The sequence below is a fragment of the Solanum verrucosum genome, unplaced genomic scaffold (genome assembly GCF_900185275.1).
Source record: "Solanum verrucosum unplaced genomic scaffold, falcon-dt-bn FXZP01000261.1, whole genome shotgun sequence".
In the NCBI taxonomy this organism is placed as follows: domain Eukaryota; kingdom Viridiplantae; phylum Streptophyta; class Magnoliopsida; order Solanales; family Solanaceae; genus Solanum; species Solanum verrucosum.
The window spans coordinates 6,855,462-6,882,784 of record NW_026019969.1 but is presented as its reverse complement, the minus strand read 5'-3'; the positions used below and the strand labels follow the sequence as shown (position 1 = coordinate 6,882,784).

General features: G+C 32.9%; 4 protein-coding genes across 4 annotated transcripts; 2 read left to right on the top strand and 2 right to left on the bottom strand.

Moving 5' to 3' along the window:
* The first annotated feature begins 3,178 nt into the window (after positions 1 to 3,178).
* LOC125816271 (uncharacterized) lies at positions 3,179 to 6,351 on the top strand. The gene is made up of 6 exons (XM_049495855.1): positions 3,179 to 3,394; positions 3,957 to 4,175; positions 4,900 to 5,076; positions 5,169 to 5,275; positions 5,366 to 5,667; positions 5,816 to 6,351. Exons 1-6 carry the CDS (start codon positions 3,179 to 3,181, stop codon positions 6,349 to 6,351), a joined length of 1,557 nt encoding a protein of 518 aa, XP_049351812.1.
* Positions 6,352 to 8,375: 2,024 nt separating this feature from the next.
* LOC125816097 (ribosomal RNA small subunit methyltransferase) lies at positions 8,376 to 11,489 on the top strand. The gene is made up of 2 exons (XM_049495692.1): positions 8,376 to 8,798; positions 10,505 to 11,489. Exons 1-2 carry the CDS (start codon positions 8,475 to 8,477, stop codon positions 11,243 to 11,245), a joined length of 1,065 nt encoding a protein of 354 aa, XP_049351649.1. The 5' UTR covers positions 8,376 to 8,474; the 3' UTR covers positions 11,246 to 11,489.
* A 996-nt stretch (positions 11,490 to 12,485) lies between these two features.
* LOC125816371 (peptide chain release factor PrfB2, chloroplastic) lies at positions 12,486 to 16,589 on the bottom strand. The gene is made up of 7 exons (XM_049495968.1): positions 15,995 to 16,589; positions 15,081 to 15,293; positions 13,999 to 14,100; positions 13,613 to 13,750; positions 12,965 to 13,269; positions 12,705 to 12,858; positions 12,486 to 12,617 (listed from the first exon to the last, which is right to left on the bottom strand). Exons 1-7 carry the CDS (start codon positions 16,388 to 16,390, stop codon positions 12,489 to 12,491), a joined length of 1,437 nt encoding a protein of 478 aa, XP_049351925.1. The 5' UTR covers positions 16,391 to 16,589; the 3' UTR covers positions 12,486 to 12,488.
* Positions 16,590 to 17,151: 562 nt separating this feature from the next.
* On the bottom strand, positions 17,152 to 22,977 carry LOC125816293 (iron-sulfur assembly protein IscA-like 2, mitochondrial). The gene is made up of 4 exons (XM_049495879.1): positions 22,715 to 22,977; positions 22,165 to 22,289; positions 21,636 to 21,744; positions 17,152 to 17,559 (listed from the first exon to the last, which is right to left on the bottom strand). Exons 1-4 carry the CDS (start codon positions 22,895 to 22,897, stop codon positions 17,494 to 17,496), a joined length of 483 nt encoding a protein of 160 aa, XP_049351836.1. The 5' UTR covers positions 22,898 to 22,977; the 3' UTR covers positions 17,152 to 17,493.
* Positions 22,978 to 27,323: the final 4,346 nt, after the last annotated feature.

Genomic DNA, 27,323 nt, shown 5'->3' with positions numbered 1-27,323 from the left:
TGAACTTTAATCGAAATTGTTGTAACGATATCAAACTTTGGAAAGATCTTTTACCCCTCTGCACTATTTAACAGTGTATTTTAAAGGTATATATGTGTCCACGTGGATATCATAAATATTGCATAATTATAAATAGTAACGTGTTCATGTGGACACATATATACCTTTAAAATATACTATTAAATAGTGTAGGGGGTAAAAGGTCCTGCATAAAGTGTGGTATCGTAACAACAATTGTACTTATGTAGCGCGTTTAATTTCCAAAAAAGAGTAAATTTTGTCGACTTCACCCTTATAAGTACGTCATTAATGTGCATTTATTCGTTTAGTTAGAAAAGAAGTTTTCTTTGATAACGTGTTTAATTCCCCAAAAAGTAAATTTTGTCGTTTTCACCATTATAAATCAACGTCAAATTTGGAGTCGAGCTTTTTCAGCAATGAGGCTTAGCGACAAATATGATGATTGATTTATGTAGCGCGTTTAATTTCCAAAAAAGAGTAAATTTTGTCGACTTCTCCCTTATAAGTACATCATTAATGTGCGTTTATTCGTTTAGTTAGAGCAGAATTTTAGAATGTTTGTTCTTTGATAAAGTGTTTAATTCCCCAAAAAGTAAAAATTATCGTTTTTCACCATTATAAGTCAACGTCAAATTTGGAGTCGGGCCTTTTCAGTAATGAGGCCTAGCGACTAATATGATCATTGATTTGTGCAGCGTGTTTAATTTCCAAAAAAAAGAGAAAAAAAATTGTCGTCTTCTCCCTTATAAGTACGCCATTAATGTGCGTTTATTCGTTTGGTTAGAGCAGAATTTTAGAATGTTTGTTCTTTGATAACGTGTTTAATTCTCCAAAAAGTAAAATTCGTCGTTTTTCATCATTATAAGTCAATGCCAAATTTGGGGTCAACCTTTTCAGCAATGAGGCCTAGAGACAAATATGATGATTGATATATGTAGCACGTTTAATTTTCAAAAAAAGTATTTTTTGTCGACTTCTCCCTTATAAGTACGTCATTAATGTGCGTTTATTCGTTTAGTTAAAGCAGATTTTTAGAATGTTTGTTCTTTGATAACATGTTTAATACCCCAAAAAAGTGAAATTTGTCATTTTTTTACCATTATAAGTCAACGTCAAATTTGGAGTCGGGCCTTTTCAGCAATGAGACCTAGCGACCGATATGATCATTGGCTTAGGTAAGACGGTAGGCTTGCTACGAGCACTTGTAGAGATTAGTGTTTTAGATCACAATACACTAATATAACTGACGTATGAGACTTATCCTTTACTTAAAAATATAGAGAGAAAAAATATAGCATGTCACAAAAATGTTGGCAGATCGGAAACCCTACTACGAGAGGGACACTTCATGTAGTGAAATTTTAAAATTGAGCCTTTTAACAAAGTCAAGTCAATTTCAGATCACCAAACCATCCTACTAATGAGAAGCTAGGTCTTATGGAGTATACACAAACATGTACGTTGCCACACTAAGATTAAGTAGTAGGTCATTGATGTGCGTTTATTCATTTAATCAAGATAAAAATCAAAATATTTGTATATAACGTTTTTTATTCCTACAAAAAAATATATATTTATTTTTCATCAATTATAAATTTCAATTTAGGATTCAAAGAGTAACTGTTCTATAAACATCCTCTTACTTAACAAATATACTAATGCATATAAGGTAATTGAGAATATATCACATGTAACAGTAGTCTGGATTTTTATTTATATTTTTGGTTTTCATCCGATGTCTGATACTTATATTGTAGCCCGATTAAATTCAGATTTGCGCTGGCCGAGAAGTTCCACATTGGGTAAAGCGCTTCCTATATAACAAAGACGGTTCCATATTCAGGGTTACTCGAACCTAACAAAGGTGACTCCGTACTCAAGGTTACTCAAACCCGAAACTTCTGATTAAGAATAAAAGACTACTTACCACTCCACCGTAACCCTTATGTAATAACATTAGAGTGATGTATCATAATTGTAACCATTAAACTTTTATGTTCAGTCAAACCGGATTCATAAAAATAAATAAATCCATTATAAATCAACACTTCACAAACAAAAATCAAGAAAAGAGAAAAAGTTAAACAACTCTGTTTCACTTTGATTTTTACTGAATTAGGAGCTAATCCTACAATTTTTTGTTGAAAATGTAGCAAGAGGACAATTTTGTGCTTACTCCCGAGGAATAAGTTGGTGAAATTAATAGTACTCTTTTACTTGTTTTATTATAGCCACGAGCCACCCACACTTCGTAACAAGTGGAAATTAACGATAAAACTCTTAACACACAAAAATTATTTATTTCGTGAGTACTTCTTATTTATTTTGCAATCTATTTATTTTCATTTCGTGATTTATTAATACAATCTGATAAAATATTCCCTATTGAAAATAACTTTTTATTTTCATAAAATAAGACTTTGCGTTCACATTATCTTTTTAGACTTCACTTATAAAATAATTGTGGAAATAAGAGTAAAATTTTCATTTATGTCGGTTTCTAGGACTAACTTATCATAAATGTTATACAATTATAATAATGGAAAATACGAATAATAGCCTTTTTGACCAAAATTTTAAAATTCTTTTTTTAAATGCATTTAAAAATATAATTTTGATAAAGATTTCTCTTGTATTTGGTCAATATATCTTAAAAACACTTTTATGTAGTAATTAGTGTTTGATCCAAGTGTATTTTTCTCTAGCTTCTGAAAAAAAAGCTTTTAGTACTACCAATAATCACTTATTTTCTTGGAAAAGCTTGGCCAATCACCTTATCATTTTTTAAATAAGAAAATACTTTTTTAAAAAATAAGCACTTTTCGCCTTGAAAAACTTGATCGCTTTAAAAAATAAAAATAAAAAAAAACTAAATTGGAAGAGAGTGGTAAAAACAGCAGATTTACCACGGTTTTACAACAAAATGAAAATTTGACTATTTTATATTACCGCCAATAGAAAAAATATTCACTTATTAGTGAGACAAGAGTCCTTTATATCCACAATCCCTATATAATAGTCTTCTTCTCTATACACAACTCATCCTTTTTCACTCTCCTCTGCTATTTATTTCTCCCCTTTCAACTAAATTTTCTCTCTTCAACAAATCTCACAAGTATAAGTTTTTTTTTTCTTTTTGGGAACTGGTCTCGACATCATGGTTATAGGAGATGATCTATATGGTCTTGATCATCAACGCTTATATGGTGTTGATCATCAAAGCTCTGAATCTCATCAAAGCTCTGAATCTATGAACACAGAAAGCGATGATGTGAACGCCCAGCTAAAAAGCCGGAGAATGAGTTCAGAATCTGAAGAAGATGGTCTGTCAAAAAAGTTCCGAACATCCCCAGAATTCAACTCTAACTCAGAGGTTCAGGTTTGTTGTTAGCCATTTTCCATGGTTTGCTTAGGTGTAAAGCTTTTAAATTTAAGTAGCCATAGCCAATATGCATGGTTGCTTTATCTTCTTCTTTTTTCTGCATGTGTTTTTTTAAAATATTTTTATAATCTTCTTTCCGCACATTTCTTTTAGTTCTTTTTAAAGTCGGCACATCATGGCCCCTCCATAACACTCATCTATATCAAAAAACAACCTCCACTTAATCTTCAAATCTTCAAGAATATTTTTTTTTTAATTTTTGTTTTTTATGTTTTTGGAAGATATCTTGAAATCATTTTGTAAATTGATCGAGTATAATTCATTTTCATAAAATAATCTCATACATACATTTTTTGTTTATACTAGAAATCAAAATTATTGAACTAACAAACAAGTTTGATAGACTGTTTTGATAAAATTTATATCATTTGTCCGTTTTCATAAAATGTATTAATTTTTCCATTTTTTAACCTATTCATTTTATTTATAAAATAAGTAAATATTTTATTATTTTATTTATTACTAAACACATTAATTAACAAACTTTTTTCAGGATACAGAACTTATTGGTCTAACACTAAGCAAGACACCATCTTTCGTGAACTTATTAGAATCAAAACTTTCACAGGTGAAAATGAAGAACAACGGCTCTACACGCCGGGTAGGAAGGCCATCAAAGTCTTCCCGCAACATGGAAGATTTTGCTATTGTTTCAGAAAAATTGAAGGCTGCCAACTTTCCTGCTATAAAACTCATTATTGGTGTTTGGGAGGTAAATAATCTTTTCATTATAACAATATTTTTTTTTTATATTTGCTAAACAATGCTTGTTACTTTTCTACGCAAAAAACAAAAAAATTAAAACTTTATAATTAAATATGTTTTTATAATGCTTTTTCTGCACATTTTTTTTTAGTTCTTATGTGATATTTTCATTTATAATTCTTTTTTTAGTTCTGTTATAATTTATTTATTTATTTTTATTTTTATTTTTATTTTCACAGTAACGTATATGAAAACCATATTCCATTTATCTTTTCTTTTTAATAAGCTATTTTTTATAAAATAATAATAATAAAAAATGATATTAGATAAATGAAATAATAATTGTTTTTTTCTAGAATTATATTTGTTGATAATTCTAATAAAATTAATTTGAGAATTAGAAATGTTTTTAAAAAAAATTCATTCAAATCCGTAAATATAACAAATATTTATGATTTATATAAATCGATTCATAACTAGCCACTTCTTCTTACAGTGGCCTAAATTCACTATTAGTCATTTTAAAAAGTATAAAATTAATAAGTTATTAGTTATGTGTTTATAATGCATTCCTTGGATATAGTTATAAAAAAGATTGACTACTAATTTAAATACTTAAATAATTTAATACAAAAATACAAAATATATCTTATGTTATAAATATTTTAATAAAAAAAATTACCTTTAATTTTTTTGAAAAATTAATATATAACTTACTGTAAATTTGGCAGAGAGTTTCGAAGCATGAAGGTGATCTGATTGCGAAATGCTATTATGCAAAGAGAAAATTAGTTTGGGAACTTCTAGATGGGCCTCTTAAGAGCAAAATTGAAATTCAATGGCCAGATATCATTGCTATTAGAGCCATCATGCCACCAGGTGAACAACCAGGAGTTCTTGAGCTTGAGGTACTATTTCTTATTTATTTTTTTTGCTTATATACATAATTTTAGATTTAATAATCAATTTTACGATATATATAAAATCATCATTGATACAGTTGAAAGAACCACCTACGTTTCATCGTGAAACAAATCCTCAACCTCGAAAGCACACATTGTGGCAGCAGACATCTGATTTTACTGGAGGTCAAGCTCCTATTCACAGGTGAAAACTAAATAATAAGTAAATTATTACGATTCTCTATTATACAAATTCAAAACTTTTTTTGGTAACTTGTACATATGTCTTTTTTAGGAGGCATTGCGTTAGATTTGCTCCAGGAGTACTTGACAGGCACTATGAGAAGTTGCTACGTTGTGATGCAAGGCTGAATGAACTAAGCAAAAAACCTTTCCCTAGCCAAATATGTCCTTTTTTTGAACAACCAGATTATAATAATGATCTGGTTTCAGATTTCTCAATTGGCAATGACTATGGATCACAACTTCTTCTCAATTATCCTTTTCATCACTTGACTTCTTCTTCGTCGTCTACTGCATTACTCCCTAATGTTCGTGAACCTCTTCGACAATTCAGTTCAAGTTATCCCGTAGCAGGTATGAATCATGTATAACTGTGGTTATAGTGTCATAACCCGAAACTAATGCTTATTAAAAATTTGGGCTTGTTTATGTTGTATATTTAGCCCAAATTCGATAAGAACCTTTTCATTTTGATTTGACTAAGGTTATGTGACTCATGCAGGTGAGAGTATAAGTGGGCTTTGGGGTGGCCAAGGATCAAACAACATGGTGAATGTTGCTACTATGGGAAATCAAACTATTGGAATGTTGCCAGCGGGTTCAACACCAGATCAACAAGCTGATTGGATTACTACAACACAGGATCATCAAGCAATGTATCAGCAAAATGACTCGATAGGAAATGGTCAAGTGGATCACACAATGCTAAACAATTTAAAGAACTATTTGCTGGAGGAAAATCAAGTTACATCCTACAACGAACCAGCATTTCCCTACTCATTGCCCGAGCACCATGAAAATAGAAGCCTTGTTGCTGCTACAGGTGGCCTAGACTCCAGTTATCAGATGGTGAACAACAATTATGCAGAGAATGTTGTACCAAACTATGAAATGGCGTATATGCAGCCAAATACCAATTGGATGTTTCCTCAACAAGCAAATGATCAATATTCTACCAATTATGCTACAGTTAGCGGAGGATATCCAACTCAAGATGTGAACCAAGAAGCACAGTCCGTATGGAAAACAACAAACTAGTAGGGGTTCAATTAGCTAGTAATGACATAAGATCTTGTTTAATGTTATTTCTTGTTGCAAGTACCTTTTTATTACCCTGCCAGTAAGTAGAGCTAGAACTTTCTACCTTTATCTTTCTTTTAGCCTATGTATGTTTTAGTTGATGCAAATTAGCCTATATATGTATGTTTTAATCGATGCAAATGAACATTTTATCTAACTTCAAGATAGAGATGTTTGACCTATACATAGCTATTCGCTCAACTAGTAAATAAACTGAACTCTCATTTTACATAACGGTATCTAATGATCTTTCAAACATAAGATAATACAAAAGGCTGATTGATTGTAATCTGCTTATTATTTTCTTTCATAATATTACAATAGAACTAAATAAGCTTTAAGAAGAAGAAAAAAGTATAAACAAGTTTGCAAATCATTGAGACTTCAGAGGGAAGATACAAAAAAAAAAATGATAATAAAATACATGTTAATGCATCAGCTTAATTGCACTCATGTATTTTTCTGAGTCTTGTCCATCAATTAATCATAGAGTTCTTTTGCTTATTTGCACCTTTACGTGCCGTCTTTTAAATAATGAATATGGCTTGATTCTTAGGTAAGTTGCACGATTTCAGGTTGCAATTAAATTTGAGTTAAAAAGATGGAAAAAAACGAAGAGAAGGGTTTATAATAAGAGGGACAACTATGGTAAAGTTTTGGCTTAAGAAGTAAAAACTAAGGAGCAATTCTAATGGTGCTTTGTTGATGAACAGCGAAACTAGAGCCAAGTTTCAACTTTCTGAATTTCAGAATCAAGCCGTATTAATTCAACAATGTTGTTTGATTGAAGATTTCTCAATTGAACGCATGACCTGTTTAATCTTGGAAATTAGAGATTATAGGATTAGATAGATGTTGGACAGCAAATAGTTTGTTAAGATTTATAAGTAGGAAAAACATTATGGGGAACTCACAAGCAAGAAGATTAGGGGAACAAATCATTAATTAGTCCAATCCAATAATTTGAGAAATCATAACTCTACACAAGACTTCTTTGGCAACTTTTTGCCTCACTTATTTACTACTTAATTAGTCAAGCTACTTAGTTACTCTTTACAAATAGAAAAATGATATTACTTATCTCTTACCCGATGAGTTTCGAACGTGATCAATTGTTAAAATTAAGTAAACCTACTAAGATAAAGCAGAAGCATATATAGCGATAGTAGTAATAACTAAACAGAAAACTTACTCAAATTATTGACGAAAATCATTAGAAAACTCCCTCTTAGAACCCTATTTTGCTCCATGATTTTCATGGCGGTATTCTTCATCTCATCCCAAACTTGAAACAAACAAAAAATATAAATATATAAAATAGAAGATAATGACTAAGGATTGCATATCAAAATTTAAAAATATTTGTAGGTGTAGTGGTATACAATGTAAATATATAAGGGGGATAAAAATTTATTAGCACAAGATATTTACCCTAATCAAATTATTTTATCATGATTAAGTGATAAGTTAAGATATGATAACCATCTTAGTAGAGATAAGTGTCATGTATATATTTGTTTGATATAAAACACTGAATGCAGATAATTTATTTTTTATTCCATTATCATCCAAGTTGAGATATCGATGAAAACCTTCATTATAAAATATACTAAACTTTTATAGTATTTAAAATATATATAAAATTTCATTTAGAGATATTAGACAACATAAAAGAAAAAATCGTATATTGTAGGACACAAAAAGGTAACTGTTTAGAGAAACACAAAACTCTCAAATTGGATTAAAATAAAAATGTTAACCTAGATTTCCATGAATTACTTATTTATTTGTTAAAGAGTTGAGGATAATTGAAAAAATAAAAATTTACTTATGTTTCGAATTCTATTTTTTCTCACAAAGGCCGTAACCCAAGTAAATTTAGGGCCTTAGCCCAATATAAAACGAATCAGTCAGGCCCAAAAAAATCTCTATTAGCCCAATTAAGCTAAGTCATTACTCTAAAAACCCTAGCTCTGTGTTCGCGGCAATTTTAGTTCCTAAAGGTTTAAGACAGTTACTCTCACCTCTCCGACGGGAATTTCTTTGCCGGAGTCTCGCCGGAAGCGTCTAAAAGTTTCATCATGGCGGGAGGGAAGATGAAGAAAGACAAGCCTCAGCGGGGCTCATCATCCGCTTCCTCAAATCCTCACTTCCAGGGAGGGATATCGTTCCACAAGTCGAAGGGTCAGCACATTCTGAAAAATCCTCTACTGGTTGATTCTATTGTCCAGAAATCCGGAATTAAATCTACCGATGTTATCCTCGAAATTGGTCCTGGTACCGGTAATCTTACAAAGAAGCTTCTAGAAGCCGGAAAGTCTGTTATTGCTGTTGAACTTGATCCTCGTATGGTTCTCGAGTTGCAACGAAGGTTTCAGGGAACTCCTTTATCTAACCGACTGAAGGTATCTTATTTTATTTGATCAGTTTTGTTTTTGTAAGATATTTATTGCTTAAATTACTCTAATGTGAACTTAGTGTAGCTTTGAAAAGAAAAGAAAAAGCTTATTCTTGATATGTTCTTTGTTTGTCAGCATTCATTCTAGTTAATTATGAGATTTGCGAATATTAAGCATTGGAATAGAAGAGGTTTAACTGAAACAGAATGTATTGGTTGTTGTTTGTTATAAATGCAAATTGGGTTAGTGATGTTTGATTGGTTGGTAATATGTTATCAGGGTTGAAAAGATGTGCTTAATCATACTTATTTGGTTGGTAATATTGCGGTTTCGAAACTACTTGTTTAGATAGAATTTTGATTCAAATGTTGTGTGTTAAATAATCAGTGGTTTTATGTTGTTTTTTTGGTGGGGAAGCATTTTCATGTGTTAGCATTTAGTGATTTTTTCTTTTATTAAGGAAGAAACTAACTACAAGCTCTCATTTGGATCTGTTCGGTTCATGAAAGAGTGACGCTAAATCGGTGACCCATAACATGTATCTTCCCATTCTCACACTTAGTAGTCACATTTCAGGAAACTAACTAATTCAGCCATTATTGTGTTTTGAATTGAAGACAGACGGTTTCATTAGATAGAAGGTTAAGCCCATTCCACGTAATAGTTGGATGAATGAGGAATTAGTCTAACTGAGGAACTGAGGTGAAGTGTTGGTTTTGAGTTGGTGGTTCAGTGGTTCTTTTTAATTATGGCTGCTTTGAGTATGGTAAAATGGCCTTATATAGAGTAACGTCTTTTCTTAATGAACTCACTCCACAGTTCAAGTTATAGAAATGGTTACTTATCTAAGTTCGACATCACCCATAAGGTTGTTATGGTATGTGGACCCAATAACTTTTTGTGATTATTGCACCCTTTAGTCACAAGCTTCTCTTTGGGAGTGGAACAAACAATTGGCAACCTTACTGACCTAAGCTTGAAATGGTTCCCTTCATGCAACCAGATCTGGATCCGTTTCTCTCAGTTTCCAAAGAGACTGCAGTTCTATGTTAACTGAATTTTCAAACTAGAAGATTATATACTTTCCCGACTGTGGATTCCAAGGATGAGATTTTGAGATGGTTTTGTGGATACAAAGTTGATCTCTGCAGTCTGAAATTGGCATAATTATAATAAAGCAAATTCCTCCCCTCTGAACACTTGACTTATAGAGCAATTATCCTCTGTGGAGGAATTTGCTTTATCATAATTGTGTGCACAGAAATTGAATCGAGTTGACATGTCTGCTCCCTCTGATTTCCAATGATTTGGGAGCCTGGTTTAGACTCACATCCATAATTTCCTATTTTGTTATGTATTTCTTTATTACTTGATCAAAAAAAAAATTATGATAAAGATGGGCTCTGGCAATTGCTTCCTTCTACAGGGCATAGGCTTGCATTCTCTGATCAGTGAGTAGCCGCTTACTTTACTGGAACTGTCATGCATGGTTGACAACTTCATGACTTATTATCATGGTCATGCTGTTAGCAATATGAAAATAAGAATTCACTTACATAATAGACAATTCATATGGCATCACTCTTCATTGATGTTCCTTTTGGTTTTATGTCTAGATATTATCCTTGCTTTCATTTTAATGCACTTCCCATCATTATCTATTTACGTTGAGATGCAAAACTGTTCTGATCTTCTGATCTTCTGTGCTGCAGGTTATACAAGGGGATGTTCTTAAGTGTGATCTCCCTTACTTCGATATTTGTGTGGCTAACATCCCATATCAAATATCATCTCCTCTCACCTTCAAATTATTGGCTCATAGGCCTTTATTCAGAGCTGCAGTAATAATGTTCCAGAGAGAATTTGCTATGAGACTTGTTGCTCAACCTGGTGATACTCTTTATTGCCGCCTTTCTGTGAACACACAGCTGTTGGCCCGAGTATCACACTTATTGAAGGTGGGAAAGAATAATTTCAGGCCACCACCAAAGGTTGATTCTTCTGTAGTTAGAATTGAACCTAGGGGACCACTTACTCCTGTCAATTTTAAGGAGTGGGATGGTTTGGTCAGGATCTGTTTCAACCGGAAAAACAAAACTATAGGTTCTATTTTTAGACAAAAATCCGTGCTCAACATACTGGAAAAGAACTATAGAACTTTGCAAGCTTTACAGTTCTCTGAGAAAGCTCCTTCAGATGATATGGAAATGGCTTTGGATGTATCTACCTTGGGAGAGTCATTTGGAGACTTGAGTATGGATGCTGATGATGGAAATGATGACGATGACATTGAGATGGATGATGGTGATACGAAAAGAGCAGAATTCAAAGAGAAAGTTTTGGCAGTGCTGAAGGAAGGAAATTTTGAGGAAAAGAGATCTTCCAAGCTCGCACAAGCAGATTTCATGCATCTACTTTCTCTCTTTAACAAGGCTGGAATTCATTTTTCTTGATTCATGGGGCAGTTAGCCATACGAGCTTATTATCATGTTTGTGGTTTTTCTCCTCATGGAGATCCAATTTTGTTTTGCTCATAATGATTCAAGTCTTGAAATTTGTAGATAATTTGCATTTAGCGTCTCACAATATGGTGGATTTGAATGAGATTAGAAGATTTTCTTCTGGTATGCTTGTAATAGCCTGCACTTTTTGGTATCTGTGACTCTTCAACAAGTGTTAATCTAGTCGAGTTGTTGCCTCTTGTTGCACTACTGAAGGCATCTTCTGACACATCTCTCCCTGCTTCTTGCTTTTGTTGGAGAGCTATGTAACTGCCTAAGCATCCATATTTTGAACTATTTATAATCTGTTCTCAGTCTTGCACTTTTACAACCAAGTGTGCAACACCTGGTGGTTGATAGATTTTACCTCTGTAGGAACTTAAATAGATTAGATATAAAATGGCTTAAGAGTTGGCTGATTTTTAGCTCAGTTCTTACAGAAAAAGAACAAATTCATACTTTAAACAATTATTGTACTTGCAACACATCATATCGAGTGTAATAGTACTTGGTCTACGGAAGATAGTTATACAAATACTAGGGGGAGACAGATAGCTGCACTTTGCAAGGCAGACTAGAAATCAACAGTTACCAAGAGCCTATTTGCTAGTTGAGATCAGTGTTTTTCTGCTGAACTCAATATTTCAGTGGCATAATGTTGCTTGTGTAGAACTTATGTATCGTACTGGGAGGGTTCAACAACAAAATCAATCAATTGATCACGGCAGTTGCAAACAAGTACACTACCTCAGTTTGACTGCTTCTTTTCTTTTCTTTGATAAAGATAATTACAGATCTTGGATAAAAATAAAACAGTTCCCTAGCAAGGGAGTAGCAGCTTGATCCAAAGATATTATTTCATCAACTTCGTATAAATGATGTGATTCAGATGGTGAAACTTCAGCACACCAGTAATGTTATTCCCATGAACTGAAACTTCAGCACACCAGTAATGTTATTCCCATGAACTGAAACTTCAGCACACCAGTAATGTTATTCCCATGGGACTAGCAAGAATGATATCTTGTGAGTTGTAACCAACAAAAACTTCTTTGAGCTTTTTCTCCTGCAATATAAGGCACCAGTAAAGCCGTCTCCCGGTGCCACAAAGTTGACCTGAGAGCTGAGATTGGAGTTATGTTATCCAATTTCACTATCAACTGGCCAAGGGAACCCGAAAATTAAGGTTAAGAGGTCATTCTTCATCCTTGTCTAACGATGTTGAAAGAAAGCTCAAAATGAAGTCATCAAGATCCCCTTCAAGCACAGAATCAGGATCTGAAACCTCATAATTTGTCCGGAGATCTTTGACCATGCGATAAGGCTGCAATTATGATACAGAGCAGTTATGATGACTACATGAACCATCACTATGAAGGTAAAATGAAAGGTTAAACTGTATGAAACATACATGGAGCACGTAAGTACGTATTTGGTTGCCCCAACTGATCTCAGTGAGAGACTGGGTATGTTGTGCATTCATCTGAGCCTGTCGTGCCATCTCAAGTTGGTCCAAGCGCGATTGAAGAACGGCCATGGCAGAAGCTTTGTTTGAATGCTGTGACCTTTTTTTTGGAAAAATATTAGAGCACTAAAAGTTCCCATTTGCTCTTCTTCCTATGGAAAAGAAAGAAGCTCTCACATATATTTTTCACCAGAATGGATGCTTACCTTTCATTCTGACAAGAGGCAGTAATGCCTGTGGGAATATGAGTTATCCTGACAGCACTCTCAGTTGTGTTAACAGACTGACCACCAGCTCCCCCTGATCGAAAACGCTCAATTCGAACATCAGATTCATTGATTTGAACATGGGTAGATCCATCTCCCAAAATTGGAATTACAGCAACTGCAACAAAGGAAGTATGCCTTCTCTTCGCGCTATCGAATGGCGAGATGCGTACCAGACGATGCACTCCTACCTCTGATTTGGCATATCCAAAAGCATTTTCGCCATCAACTTTGATTGTTGCACGCTGATAACATGAGGGAGCAGAAATCAGCAGAGCAATAAGACAATAGCTAACTAGTGCCATGTTTGAAAATTAAGAAGAAAGGGGAAAACTTCCTAATTTCAGGTCAAATTAGAACCCATGACAAGATTCACAACCCATATTTTAAACACACATTAATTACATATTTGTTTAACAATTCCGTTATGCTTCAAGGCTAAACCAAGTTCTCCCAACAGCATGTTATAAAATTAATGTTTGTTTTTAAATAGCCAAGAGTTTTTGCAATTCACAAATTTCAATTTTCCATACTACTTAATAGCTACATAGTTTTCAAGTGAGAAGAAAATATGGTAAGAACCTAGACCTTGATTCCTGCAATCTCACCAGGCATTTCATCCACAACAGAAACGCCATATCCTTTATGTTGAGCCCACAATTTGTACATCTGCATGACCATTGAAGCCCAGTCCATGCTCTCAGTACCGCCAGCTCCAGCTTGAACCTACACAGGAAATAACAAGTCTATCAGCATCCATTTTACAAAAAAAACATGATTGAGGAAATCAACAATGTGAGTGGCTTTTCTTATGAGATGTCCTTCTAAGTTATTCTGGAACAAGATGTGACAAGGAGAAACAAGTACACACTCAAAGACCAGGGAGACAAAAGTTATCCAAACAAAAAGGTATAAGTATCAGTAAAACCATGTCTGACAATTTAAAACACAGTCTGAGCTTCAGAGAAACTAACCTCTATAAAACAAGAGCAATTATCATGCTCCCCAGATAATAAAGCTTCAAGCTCTTTTTCTTTCACATTCCTTCTAATTCCGAGTAGAGCTTTCACTGATTCCTGCACTCAAAATGACTAATAAAATAGGAAGAAATGCCAAGTGACAATAGAATTTCTCACAAAATTGATCCACAAATCATATACCATATGGTTCACAAGTGGCAGAAATCAGAATTGAATTGGAGTATCTTGAGATACACACTTTCTTGAAAGGAAAACAAATAATGTTTTATAACATAAAATATAACACAAGTTATATAGAACCTAACTTTGACTTCATTATAAAAATCATTCTATACCTATACCTGAAAGAAGAAAAACCATGCCTACATTGCATTTGCAGGTAAGAGGGTAATTGAACAAACATTGAGTAAACAATTCCTTCCAAGTTCCTTCCTGGTGAAGGCGTCAAGTCAAGCAATCAGTTTGAAGATGGAGTTAAAGGTTCAATAGTTTATTTATTCATTCTACCAAACAAGTATTGGGCTGTTGATATTTGCAAGTTATGTTCAAAATTATTACATATAGTATAACAAAAGAAGTTGTATAAAACTTAACCCAACTTCTTTGTAATATAACTCATTCCTTACTTATTCCTGGAAGGAAAGAAAATCAACAAATTTTAACTGCTCCCAGTTTCAGTTTTGGTCTAACCAAGCAGTCAGTTTCATACAGAAGATGGAGTTAGGAACTTATTTATTTGTCATACCAAGCAGGAATTGGGCTGTAAAGCCTTGCATATCAGCTCCAAGTAATACAGTAATCATTACTAAGAACTAGACTGTTAGTTAAACTTACTAATAAAGTACTTAAAAAAAAGAGGTAAATACAAATTAAGCAGAGCCCCTAGGGTCAAAACTAGTGATATTTAAATAAAAGTACTGATATAAATCCAATGATATGCCTGTAACAAACTGAATTTAGGAGGAAGAATCGGATTTGATTTGCAACATTCTGAATTAAACTGAAACAAGTGGAATAGTGTAAAAATGGGAAACATGGAGTAGTGGATTCCATGCAATAAACAAATTTAAGCTCACCGATTCCAACTCTGGATCATTCTCTTCCCTGGCAAGCTTAATCATGTCAATATGTTCAACCAACTCTTGTTCAATGGCCATAACATCCTCCACTTTGTTCATTAGAGAACCATGTTCACGGCTAATCTTCCCAGCATGGACGGGGTCATCCCAAAGATCTGCCTTATTGAGCTGAGCTGACAGCACTTCAAGCCTATACATTAGCCTTTTCCACTATAAATGGGAGGCAAAGAAACAACACAAACAAAAAAACTGAACTCATTAAATAGAATTAGAACTTCTCAAAAGAGCCATGTAATATATTACTTCATTAAAATAATTATCTCAATCTAAAGACCAAAAATAACACTCCCTTAAACATGCCCCAAGTACAACTCGAGTTTCCTGCCAGACTAGTTATGTAAACATTGATCATTCATTTAAATCGGTCTGGTACCTGGCCATAATACTGAAGCTATTATATCCAATCAACAAATACAACAATCAGAGGATTCATCAAGGGATGATTATTTGCACACTTGTCGTAAACCTACTGCAACCTTCCCTATGTGAAGCTCACATTGGTCTGTTCTCAGTTTTCACCATGTCCATCACCTACCTCAATACCCAACCAACCAACCCCCAAAACTCACCCTACTGAGGAATTTTCTAAAGAAAAAACTACCATTATCAGACACAAAATGTAGAATCCTGTCTTCCAAACAGAACATATAAAACATAAAAATCACATTTTTTTCATAAAGATCACAAACTTATATTTCTCACTGGATAAGCACAAAGATCGGAACTTAAATATCACTAGTTTCTCTCTTTTTTCATCAATAAGCAAAAAGATCACAACTTTTTAGTGATGTGGTCAATCTAAATAAAGTATAAAGCTGCTTCAAACAACAATTACAGATAGACAAAAATACCTTGAGGCGTTTCTTGATAAGATGAACGGACTGAGCAATGGAAGAAGCATGGCTTTTCCAATCATCCTCACTATCATCAAGTATATTCCAATTTTTAGCAATAATTCCCTCAACAGTAAGCCCATCAGCAGTAGTCGGCTCAACAGCAGCCTCCAAGCTCAAAAACCGAACACCCCATAAAGACCCTGATGGGTTTTTTGTACTTCCATTGAAAATTGAAGAGAACCCTTTATTTCTTATATTGGATGAACTGTACCAAGAATGAAAAATTGTTGATCTATTATTGGAAATGGAAGTATTAGGAGATTGAGAAGAAAAAGTGCAAGAAAATAAGAGGAGTTTGCGTGGGATTCGAGAGAGCTGCGTTGATCTTCTTCCCAATATTAAAAACGACATTTTTATTCGAATCCGATTTGACGAACCATCAAACCCAAAGGGGTTTAGGCCAGGGTTTAACGCTATTCACGTTTCAGAAGACGAAAAAGTACGACGACGTTTTAAAAGAGAGACATCCTTTTGGCTAACTGCAGAAAAAATTAAACCACTTCACATTATAAACTTCGTACTAATAAAAGTAATTTCAGGAAGATTTTGCTAGTGTTTATTATAATCATCTTTTTCTTATTAAATTTGCATTGGCTTATTTATGTGCTTAGTTAAAAAACTCTACTTAGAACTTTTGATTTATAAATCATGAGTTATAAGCCCCCTTCAAACAAAGCTTGAAACAATTTCGAATTATATTTCTCATTGCGATGAACCTAGACTTTAGTTACTCTTTAATTTGAGGACTTCAGAGAGGTGAGCACTTTGTTTTTCAGATAACTGAGAAATAATGACCAACAATTACCACTTTTTGTAAAGAAATGAAAGTAATCAACTGCAAATCCAACCAGCTTAAGATATACAAGTGAAGTATACATCCAAATTCAGAATTTTCAACTCCCAGGTAATATTGTTCTTTTTTCTACATTTCGATTTCAATTTCAACATAGATGTCAAAGATCATACAGCAAAAATAAAACAACACCATTGTTTGATCAAAACTTTCTACCATAGTGGATATGGACGCTATCTAATATGCTTCTCCCACATGCCCTCGGACCTTTATTTCAATAACTAAGAGTAACATGTGTTCTGTTTGAAACCCTTCACTTCAAAATTCCTTGTACAATGTCTCCAGCCAAAACTAACCATATCTTCAACTGGAATTATTGCCTACAATACAACAGCCTACCCACCTGCCTAATTTAACAGCCAGATTCTGCACTTCCAACTAGCCCCAGCAAGGCAAAAAAATGGCATGTACAAATAAAGAATCTATCGCCTCACAAGTATAAATTCTCATAATGCAGGTCTTGCTACCTTAACGGTAGAAGAATGTGATGAATAGATACACCAGATTGACTAACATAATAAAGTGGTTAGGCCTTGCAGTAAACCACATCCAGCTTAGAGGAATGCTGATTTTCTGGGCTGAATGCTACAGAAGTGTCAAATTACTGTTTCACCATGAAGGAACTTTTACAACTGCACCCACCCACTGCACTTGGATTGGTAGATACCTGCAGAAAGACAGTAAACATGCACAAAAGCGGTTAGATGAAAAACCAAGAGGAACTAGCAGAAAATAAAATAGTTCTAGTGCCAGGTTAAGCATGATTTATTTTCCGAATTAGCATCTAGAATTGTTTTCTAACGGAATCCAACTGACTACCAATGTTGCAGGCATACAAAATAGAGACATAGTATACGTTGGAAGTCCATCTAAGACACTATTGATCAAAGTAGTCTACCCCCAAGAGACAGATATTGTTTTTTCCAAGGAGTTGGATTTTTGTTACACTTTTTAATGACCACTTTGCCAAATATTTTTATCCCCACTTTTCACCCCTAATGGAAGCCCCAAATAAGTGGTGGGAACTTTTCTACCCCTGCATCCCATGATATCAGCCAGTTTCTCAACAGTCATCAGCATTAATGCTAAATACTGCTCTTTACTAGGTTAACTCTCAGCCCAGTAACAGCTTCATAGCATTAAAGAACTCCTCCCAAATATAGCATCAGCACTTTGTCAGCTTCACAAAATAGGAGAGAGCCATCTGCATAAACCATACAGAATGTGATTAAGCATCATACCTTCTTGATCTAACCTGCCTATTTTAAGGTCGCTTATCCACCCCAACCTTTCAGCTTTTCTCAACATTGTGCTGAGGATTTCCATTACCAGAACAAATAAGTATGGTGAGAGAGGATCCCCTGCCTAAGACCTCTTTGAGAACTTAACAAACCTTGTGGGTCACCTTTAATAAGTATGGAAAATTCCACAGTTGAAGTACAAAATTAGATCCACTCTATCCATTTCTTTCCAAAGTTCATCAACGTCAACAAGCATTGCCAATTCACATGGTCATAAGCCTTTTCTAAATCAGGCTTGCAGGCCAGTGGCCACCCCTTTTTGTTTCCCCCTCAGCAAATTATCAGGACTTCTAATTTCCTCCAAAGAAGCATCTGTGAAATTATTCCAGCATCCAGATACCTACCATAGTTGTGGCCTAGGAATATACTAGTTTTTGCCATGTATTTTTCATTTTATTCATCTACAAGTAAATTGTTCGTGCTTTGCGCAGTCCTAAAAATCAATCAATTTACAATCAGATGATATTTGAAAATTTTGTTGAGATAGAAGAAAAAATTCTTAATCCATACACAAATAAATTGAAGAGGAAACATCTTAATCTTTAAGCATACACCAGTAGGATATATGCAATCATTAGTACTCCTGGATGGTGGCTCTTTATCTCACATATAATTCAATGTACATAGAATTTTCATTTTATGGCATTTACACACTGTGCTTAATACAACATGTGATGGGGGGAAAAGAAAACATCATTTGCAGTAAAACACAAATATTAACTACGTATGATTTATCAGTCAAATGTATAAGGTGACACTAATCAACACAACATACAATAATTTGGGGACCCGGAGTCACAAAGAGATTAGTATAATCAATGTTAACTATATTAAGGAACTACTGCAAAGCCCCCTCCGAAAGAAAGAAAGGATGTGACGGGGAAAAAGAAAACATCATTTGCAGAAAAAGAGAAATATTAACTACGTACGATTTATCAGCCCCTTCAATAAGGTGACACTAATCAACACAGTGTACAATAACTTGGACACTGAGTCACAAAGAGGAGTACAGATCAATGTTAACAGTATTACGGAACTACTGCAACACCCCCTCGAAAAGAAAACATCATTTGCAATAAAAGACAAATATTAACATGTATGATTTATCAGTCAAATGTATAAGGTGACACTAATCAACACAACGTATAACAATTTGGACACCAAGTCATAAAGAAAAGAATACAAATCAATGTTGACTATATTAAGTAAGGAAGGAAAGGGGAGGGAGGAAGAATAGAGTACTCCTTTGGCTTTTGCTTAGAAATCTATAAAAGCTGGTATCAATTTGGATTTAACCGGAAGGACTATATATACGTACATGTTTGGATTTCACTGATCTAAGCTAACAAATATAGAGTCATGCTTGTCCATATTAAATATATGGCAATTCATGTTTGTAATTGTAATATTGACTAAGCTAATCAAACAAAATTTATTTTTTCGCCTCCCCCTCCTTAATTATATTTTTCCATTTTCTCATTTCCTCCCTTCCCTTCTTCTAAATACATACAGAACAACTTCTGTATCAGAAGCAAAGCAACTAGATGAATGTATCACCTCTGGCCAATTCTAACGTTATGAGCCAAATTAAAAGTTAGTTTCCACAAGTATTATTTGAGCTTAAAACCACCAAAATTTGGTGTTTGCATGCTGAAAAGTTGCATAAATAAGAAATAGGATAATCAATAGATGCCGACTGTATAATTTCATGTTAATTTTAGATTTCAAGTCTTCTAAAAATCAACAATTTCTAGTCATTTGAATGACCATTTTAATCATGCTTCTCAGTTAAAGTAATAGTATTCTCAAGGTTTCTCACACTACTTGTTAAAGCCCGAAGAAACAAAATTTTAAAATCTGAAGACTTCTAGGAAGTCAAAACTAAAAACTTCATACTTTACATTCCACTACAAAGAAATAGGAAGAAGACAGTTTTTAAAATCACAATAGAAAACTTACCAAGTTGATCTGTGTTTTTTGGTCTAATCAGATCTTTACTAATGATTCAATTTCTATTATTGATGATGTTTTAGACTCATTACAGATAATAGGATCATAGCTTGTTTGGAAAGCTTCATGTAGATATGGTTGTAGTACAACCTTTGTACTGACTTGTTTAAAGATATATATATACAAAGCTACCAGTTTAAAATAAAATAAAATAAGGACTTACCAAGCTGACTTGTTAGAATAATGTGTGGCACATCACATCTCAAGTGTGCCATACCATTAGCAAATATCAGTTCATGAAAAGGAGCCACTGCTTCTCCGAACAATAAGAAATCAACTTTAACTCAGATTTAGTTCCTGTAATCTATCATACTGATTTTTCTGGAACGCGATGAATATGCCACATTACTCCACAGAGTACCCTCAACTAAATCCCTTTCACAAGCAAACTATAATTGGAATGTTAATTAAATATAACCAATGTTCTTATCAATTACCCAGTTAATGAGATTCTCTATATATTCCATATCTGAGTCTCTTCTTTTCCTTGTTTCAGTTTTGTAGGTAGTAATCAAAGTCATAATTGTAATCTCCTCATATCCCAAAACGTCAACTATTTTCCTTGAAATTTTCCTTATTTCAGTTTTGTAGGTAATAATAAAGCCATAACTGAAATCTCCTCATAACCCAAAACGTCGTCTCTTTTCCTTATTTCAATTTTCTAGGTAGTAAAGTATTAAACTAACCGGAGAACAAACCAAAAAAGAGATAATAGATAAATACAACCTAATCTATGAGAGGTGCCATGTCAGCTCTCATTGGCCCTCCATTACATAGATACAGATAGATAGATTTTTTTATTTATGTTGGGTCTGGACAAAGCTTGCGCACCACAACTATGACAAATGGGAAAAGCTCACCTAGAGTGTTTTGCCTCCGTTAGGATTTGAACCCGAGACCTAATGGTACTTTTTTTCCCAATAAAGGTAATGTAACTGAGACCTCATGGTACTCCTCATGTAGTGCAGCTTCTTTGTTCCAAGTGTGACAGAACACAACATACTTTGTTTAAAAAGTAGGAAGTTATTTTTCCCCTCCTCCAAAAGCAGCTAAATTCTTAAACATTACTCCATGCATTTTTTAAATGAAAATTCTAGTTTATAAGACTCCTAGACATTTCTAGATTAATTACTGTTGGAATGTAAAACTACTATGTACTACCCCAGGCTAGTAGAGTGGACAGTGGTACAACAACAACATAACCAGTGAAATCCCACAAGAGTGGTCAGTGGTACTTCTTCATATTTTTTAATGGCAAGTCTTTCGGGGCTTAAGCTAATGCCTGCCCTAATTCTTGCCTCATTGACAAACAGAAACGGAAAAATAGAATAGTGGCATCCATCATGCAATTGATCTAGAACACCAATATGCATGTGTATCTGACATGCAAAAAAAATAGCAATATTGAATGTAAAAAGCTACTTTTACAGACCTGAAAAGCAGAGCGGATCAGCTCCTCAACATAATCAACAGTTGCACCTTTGACAAAATCGAATGATACATTATCCACAACCAATTTAACTCCGTCATGCTCAAAAATTCTACAAAATATAAGAAATGAATGAACAGCAAAATAAGCAACATAATGACAAATGTTAACAGTAGCAGTATATGAAACTTTAGAGCATTTTAAGTGGTTTTGGGGGGTGGGATATGGGGGAGCAGGATGTTGAACTCATGCTTCAAAATCTGACAGATTCCTTAGGACCACCAAGAACAGGATTTATCAATCAATCAACCAAATCTGTGTCAATCCCAAACTAGTTGGAGACTTGGAGTTGGATATATAAGCCCTCTACATCCAGTTCCCTTTATTCAGCCTCATTTCATTCTAATACTCAATAGTTTGCTTTAAGACAATTTAGTGAAGACAAATAGGGGTCTTTCTATAACTGAAGGAAGGCTGGTATAATACTCCCAAAACTGTATAGGATGTGAAATACAAGAAACCGTTAGCAAACCTGTCATCCGAATTGGTCTTATCATCTAGAGAGAATTCATATTGAAACCCGGAACAACCGCCAGCTTCAACACTCAAACGAAGCATCTTCTCTTTATGTTCGCCAGCTTGCAACTCTTTAATCCTCTACTCAGGCATGTAAAAGGACCAAGTTAGTAAATTGTCTCAACTCAATTTTACAAGCAATTCATACCTAAACAGTACAATATCAAACCTTATAAAACAGTATAAAAACTAGAATGTCATCGTCAAAGTGATTATGCTCTCACATAGTCACATATACCACGGTTACCAAAAAAACCCTTTCCCAAATGGAGTTTGGAACTATTCACTTAGAAATTAACAATCTTTTACAGAACAACTGAACAAATTTAACTGATTAAACATAAAGGTATCAAATCTCGAATGTTTCAATAAGATATAGCACAAGAATCTTGAAAATTTCTCGCAAAAAGTCTTTCCCAGAATTTTTAAAAAAATAATCAGCACAGACATTTTTTAAGCATAAAAAAAAGGGAAAGCTTCGGACCGAGAGATATATTAAAACTTACACGAACGCAGTTCTCAGTCATTACAACGGAATCTGTAGCTTCGACTTGAGATTGAGATTGAGATTGGGGCTGTGATAGAGCAGAAGCTGAGGAATTCAAAAGTCGGTAATTTTGACGAATCCGGGTGGTGAAGAAGGGAACAACACGACGAATCATCGAACTCGACGACGAAGATGATAACATATCTATGAATTAATCATCTACAGAAGATGAGATTGGCGAAATCGGTATGGTTTTTTTTTTCCTGGAAGAAATGAAGAATTGGTGGATGAATTGAAGATGACAGGTTTTCTTGTGCCCGAGACAATTCAATGGAAGCGGATCTGGAGCTCCGTTTCGACTTGTGCCCGACACGTACCTTCCGAAAATATAGCTTACGCCAAATATAGAGGAAAGGCTCAAAATGATCCTTTATCTTTGAGTTTAGAATCAAAGTAATCCTTATCTTTTAACATGGAGCACTAATAATTCTTCATATTTTTAGAATTGGTACACTTTTAATACTTCATCAAACAACTGTCTAATATTTAATGGACTTATAAACTGTCCACGTGAGAAAGTTTTCCCCTCAAAATTGAATCTCTATTTTCCCTGTCTCTCACTTCCTACAATGAACCATGTTTGAGCGGCAGAAAAAAAGAAGAGAAAGATGAAAATAACAACCTAGAACAAACTCTATCGACGGCGGAATAATTCAACACGTGGACGAGATATGTTGAAGTTGGACAAGAAAAAATACTACCAATCCAACAAAATGCAGTTACATTTTAAAGATCAATTTATTTATTTTTACAAAAAAATAGATCACCTCTTGTTTTACAAGTAGAAACTATATTTTGTTATTGTTTTTCAAAAAAAAAAAAATTGGTGTAGTTTTTTGTGCGAATCTGCTATTGTTTGTGGTTCAATTCTAGTGTTGTTTTAGTGCAAATTAGGAGCTGCTGGTATGGTGCATTTCTGGTGCTGTTTTGGTGCTTTACTAGTGCAGTTTTGGTGATGTTGTGGTGAATTTCTAGTGCAGTTTGGGTGTTTTTCTACTGCTGTTTTGGTGCAATTTAGTGCAAATATGATGCAATTCTGATTTGAAATATGGAAATTTCTTTGTGAAGATTCAAGGGACCAAACAAATTGAAACCAAACATACATCATATTTGTTCCATAGCAAAATTCATTACATTGCAAAATGAAAAGATACATTATTCAATACTATGTCAACATGTGATAGCATTTCGAAACACCCGTTTTACAATTATTTGATCTCAACTACTCTTGGCTCATTTTTTCCGCCTCTTATCTCGGATTCTCTATCAAAACTTGCATTTGATAAACTTCCGCTAGGTAGAGCTTGAATCTGCCTGGTTTCTCTTCTAGATTATCGCGTGCCTCTAATTGTCTTCGAGCTCACTCATGTTTAGCATGTATATGTCATAATTGGGACAATCAAAATGATCAATGGGACAATTGGTCGAGTATCTGGTGTGCAAATACGTTTCCTATAGATGCACATATATCAATAATGATGAAGAATGCTTTGCAAATGAAGAATTTTTCTTCTGCCTGAGACTTCCATTGAAAGAGATGGAAAAAAAAAAGGCATTCCTCAAAAATCATTGAAACGCCGCTGACATATTGAATATTACTTCTCGGTCTGTTTCATTTATGCAAATAGATGAAAGAAACAGAGTTATGATGGATAAATTAGGTATTGATACTATTTGAAGAAGAACAAAGACGGGGAGGGTTTGAGTTCAGAAAGCATTTCTCGCGTGTAAAGAAAAGTGCCGTAAAAAATTAGACGGCTATTTAGGGGAGTACTAAATATGCACCAATTGTTGAAACATGGAGGACTATTAGTGCTCCATGTTAAATTATAAGGATTACTTTGATTCTAAATTCAAATATGGAGGATTATTTTGAGCTTTTTCTCCCAAATATATCTATCTATCTATCTGTGAAAAATGAAAAACTCCACCTTTACCCCAAAATAAAAACAAAGGTGTTCGGATTTATTTATTTTACTAGTGAGCATATCCGCGGTTATAAAAAATGATAAGATGTCATTATATATTTATTCAGATACATAATTGATTTCATAGAGAAAAAATATTTGGTTAGTAGTTAGATGGCTTCCAACGAAATCATAAGTTATTCTTTTAAATCAGAAGAAAATATAATTAAACTTACGACAAGAAATTTTTTATATAAAATAAAAAATAAAGAGGAATCATAAAAAAAAATGTAACAATTTTTTTACACAGCTTACAATCCTAATCATTAAAAATTAAAAAGAAAAAATATGAAATCAATACACAATTTTTTGAACTTTTATCGATATCCATTTTCACAAGTCGATCACCATTCAATAGCTTTTATTTTATTCTTCAAGTCAAATTAAAGAATGAATAATTTAAGTATCGGAAATATAACAATTTAAAAGGCTCGTGTGATCATTTATCCAAAGTCTTACAATGCTTTTATTTATAGGACTATAGTATGAATAACAAATAATGTCAAGATTATGACTATTATATTTAGATATTATGATAATAAAATTGTGGGAGTAACGAAAATAATGACTATTGAGTTTTGTGTTAAAGAATATAAATGAATAGTTAATTGACATATTTATTATTCTACAATAAAAAAGATAGAGAAATTGTAAAGGAAAAAAAGAAGAAGAAAAAACAGAATTCTTAGCATTATTGTGTAGATTTTATTGTTATTTAAAACTTGTAATGAAATATTTACAATTGACAATTCATGGGAAAAAATTATAGTTAGACATTTTTAAGGAACTAAACGGACATAAAAAAGAAAAGAAGAGATAATTATGTCCAACAAAGTCACGGTTACTATTTTGAACGAAATGAAATTATAAATTTACGACAATCAAAACTTTATATAAAATACAAAATTAAGAGAAATCATGAGAGAACTAAAAAAAATAAAAAAAATAATACAACATCATTCTTACGATCTTAATTATTAAAACATTAAAAAAATACAAAATTAATGTACAATCTTCCGATCTCTTGTTGATATCCAGTTCCACAAGCCATAATCACCATTCAATAGTCTTTATCTAATTCTTCAAGAACCAAAACATCAACATAATAAACACTAAAAATATGACAACTTAAAATGTTGATGTGCTCATTTCAACAAAGTCTTACAATCTCTCTATTTATAGGATCACAATATAGAATACCAAATAATATCATGAATATGACTATTAATTATTTTAGAGGTTATAATAATAAAATTTTATGGAAGTTATGAAAATAAAAACCATTAATTTTTACATTTAAAAAAAAAAAACTAAAACGACTTTTTAGCAATTTGACACTGAGCTTTTGATATAAAATTTGCATTACTTTAAACTCTTGCAAATTTCTTACAATAAAATTCAAGTAATAAAAAATACGACTTACATGTAAATAAAAAAGAAAAATAAGTATACCTTTTCGCCAATAATCTTGCGGGACCTTGTTTAAATTTTCTCACTAAATTGCGAGACTGAAATTCGATCAATTTATCAATATCATGGAGAAGATGATTTTTCCCATTCAAAAAAAGACACTTGCAATAAAACAATTAAATTTATATAAGTAAAAAGTTGAAAGGAATATATGAGCTATAAAATGCTATTTTATTAAATTACAAAAAAAATTGTGATTCTTGGTCAAAACGATGAGCAAGTTTATCACCTAGTTAATAACCTAGCTCAACTATACATATAAATTTGATCATTTCATTTGTAAACAAAAATTTATAATGCCTCTATTTATAGGACATAATATGGAATACCAAAAGATATCATGAATATGACTCTATTAATATGAATTAGGAGTTATGGTTATCAAAATACATGGGAGTAATGAAAATAAAGACAATTAAATTTTTATATTAAATAATATGAATAAGTGGAGTAGTAATTGGCACATTAATTTTTGTACAATAATAATTTTAAAAATAGAAAAAATTGTCAAAAAAATGAGAAAAAGATAAATAGAATTTTTGGCCAAAGAGAGGTGCCACGTCACTTTTCTTTTATCTAGCTTTATATTATATATAGATAGATTTATAAGTAATTTTTTTATTTTTAAGTTTTTTTACGAAAGATGTTTGAAACAGATAAAAAAGTATTTTAAAATATTTATTTCTAGGTAAAAAAAGTACCCAAAAAAATAGCCTAAAATTGATAATTTGGATATGATCATATGATTATCTGTGACTTATAACTTTTAATTTACAAGCTACTTAAAAGAAAAATCAGTCTAAAACATTTAAAACGGACTTCCAAGAAAATGAAACAAATCCTGGAGTACAAAAAATGATGAAACCACAACTTTTGTATCATATAAAATATAAAGAGGAAAATTTTATTCTCGCGTATGTGCGATTTTATGAAAATTGAGGAAAAACAAATAGAGATGTATTTGTCTTTATAGAAATTGAAATTCAGGAAGAGGAATTGATTTTTCTTTTCTTTATACAGTTTTCATTGGTGTGTAAACTTTTACCAAATGGTAAAGTTTTGATTATTTTAAAAACCACAAAAAAAATACAATTATTGATATAATTAAGGCCCTTCAAAATTAGGTGTGTG

Excerpts from the sequence above, each read along its gene's own strand:
- LOC125816271 (XM_049495855.1), top strand. The coding sequence starts at position 3,179 with ATGGTTATAGGAGATGATCTATATGGTCTTGATCATCAACGCTTATAT. Across the intron at positions 4,176-4,899 it reads TCATTATTGGTGTTTGGGAG|AGAGTTTCGAAGCATGAAGG; the intron begins GTAAATAATCTT and ends TAAATTTGGCAG. Across the intron at positions 5,077-5,168 it reads CAGGAGTTCTTGAGCTTGAG|TTGAAAGAACCACCTACGTT; the intron begins GTACTATTTCTT and ends TCATTGATACAG.
- LOC125816097 (XM_049495692.1), top strand. The coding sequence starts at position 8,475 with ATGGCGGGAGGGAAGATGAAGAAAGACAAGCCTCAGCGGGGCTCATCA. Across the intron at positions 8,799-10,504 it reads CTTTATCTAACCGACTGAAG|GTTATACAAGGGGATGTTCT; the intron begins GTATCTTATTTT and ends TCTGTGCTGCAG.
- LOC125816371 (XM_049495968.1), bottom strand. The coding sequence starts at position 16,390 with ATGTCGTTTTTAATATTGGGAAGAAGATCAACGCAGCTCTCTCGAATC. Across the intron at positions 13,270-13,612 it reads GTGAGATTGCAGGAATCAAG|CGTGCAACAATCAAAGTTGA; the intron begins GTCTAGGTTCTT and ends TCATGTTATCAG. Across the intron at positions 12,618-12,704 it reads TACGTACTTACGTGCTCCAT|CCTTATCGCATGGTCAAAGA; the intron begins GTATGTTTCATA and ends TCATAATTGCAG.
- LOC125816293 (XM_049495879.1), bottom strand. The coding sequence starts at position 22,897 with ATGTTATCATCTTCGTCGTCGAGTTCGATGATTCGTCGTGTTGTTCCC. Across the intron at positions 22,290-22,714 it reads TGACTGAGAACTGCGTTCGT|AGGATTAAAGAGTTGCAAGC; the intron begins GTAAGTTTTAAT and ends ATGCCTGAGTAG. Across the intron at positions 17,560-21,635 it reads TGATCCGCTCTGCTTTTCAG|GTATCTACCAATCCAAGTGC; the intron begins GTCTGTAAAAGT and ends GTCTTTCTGCAG.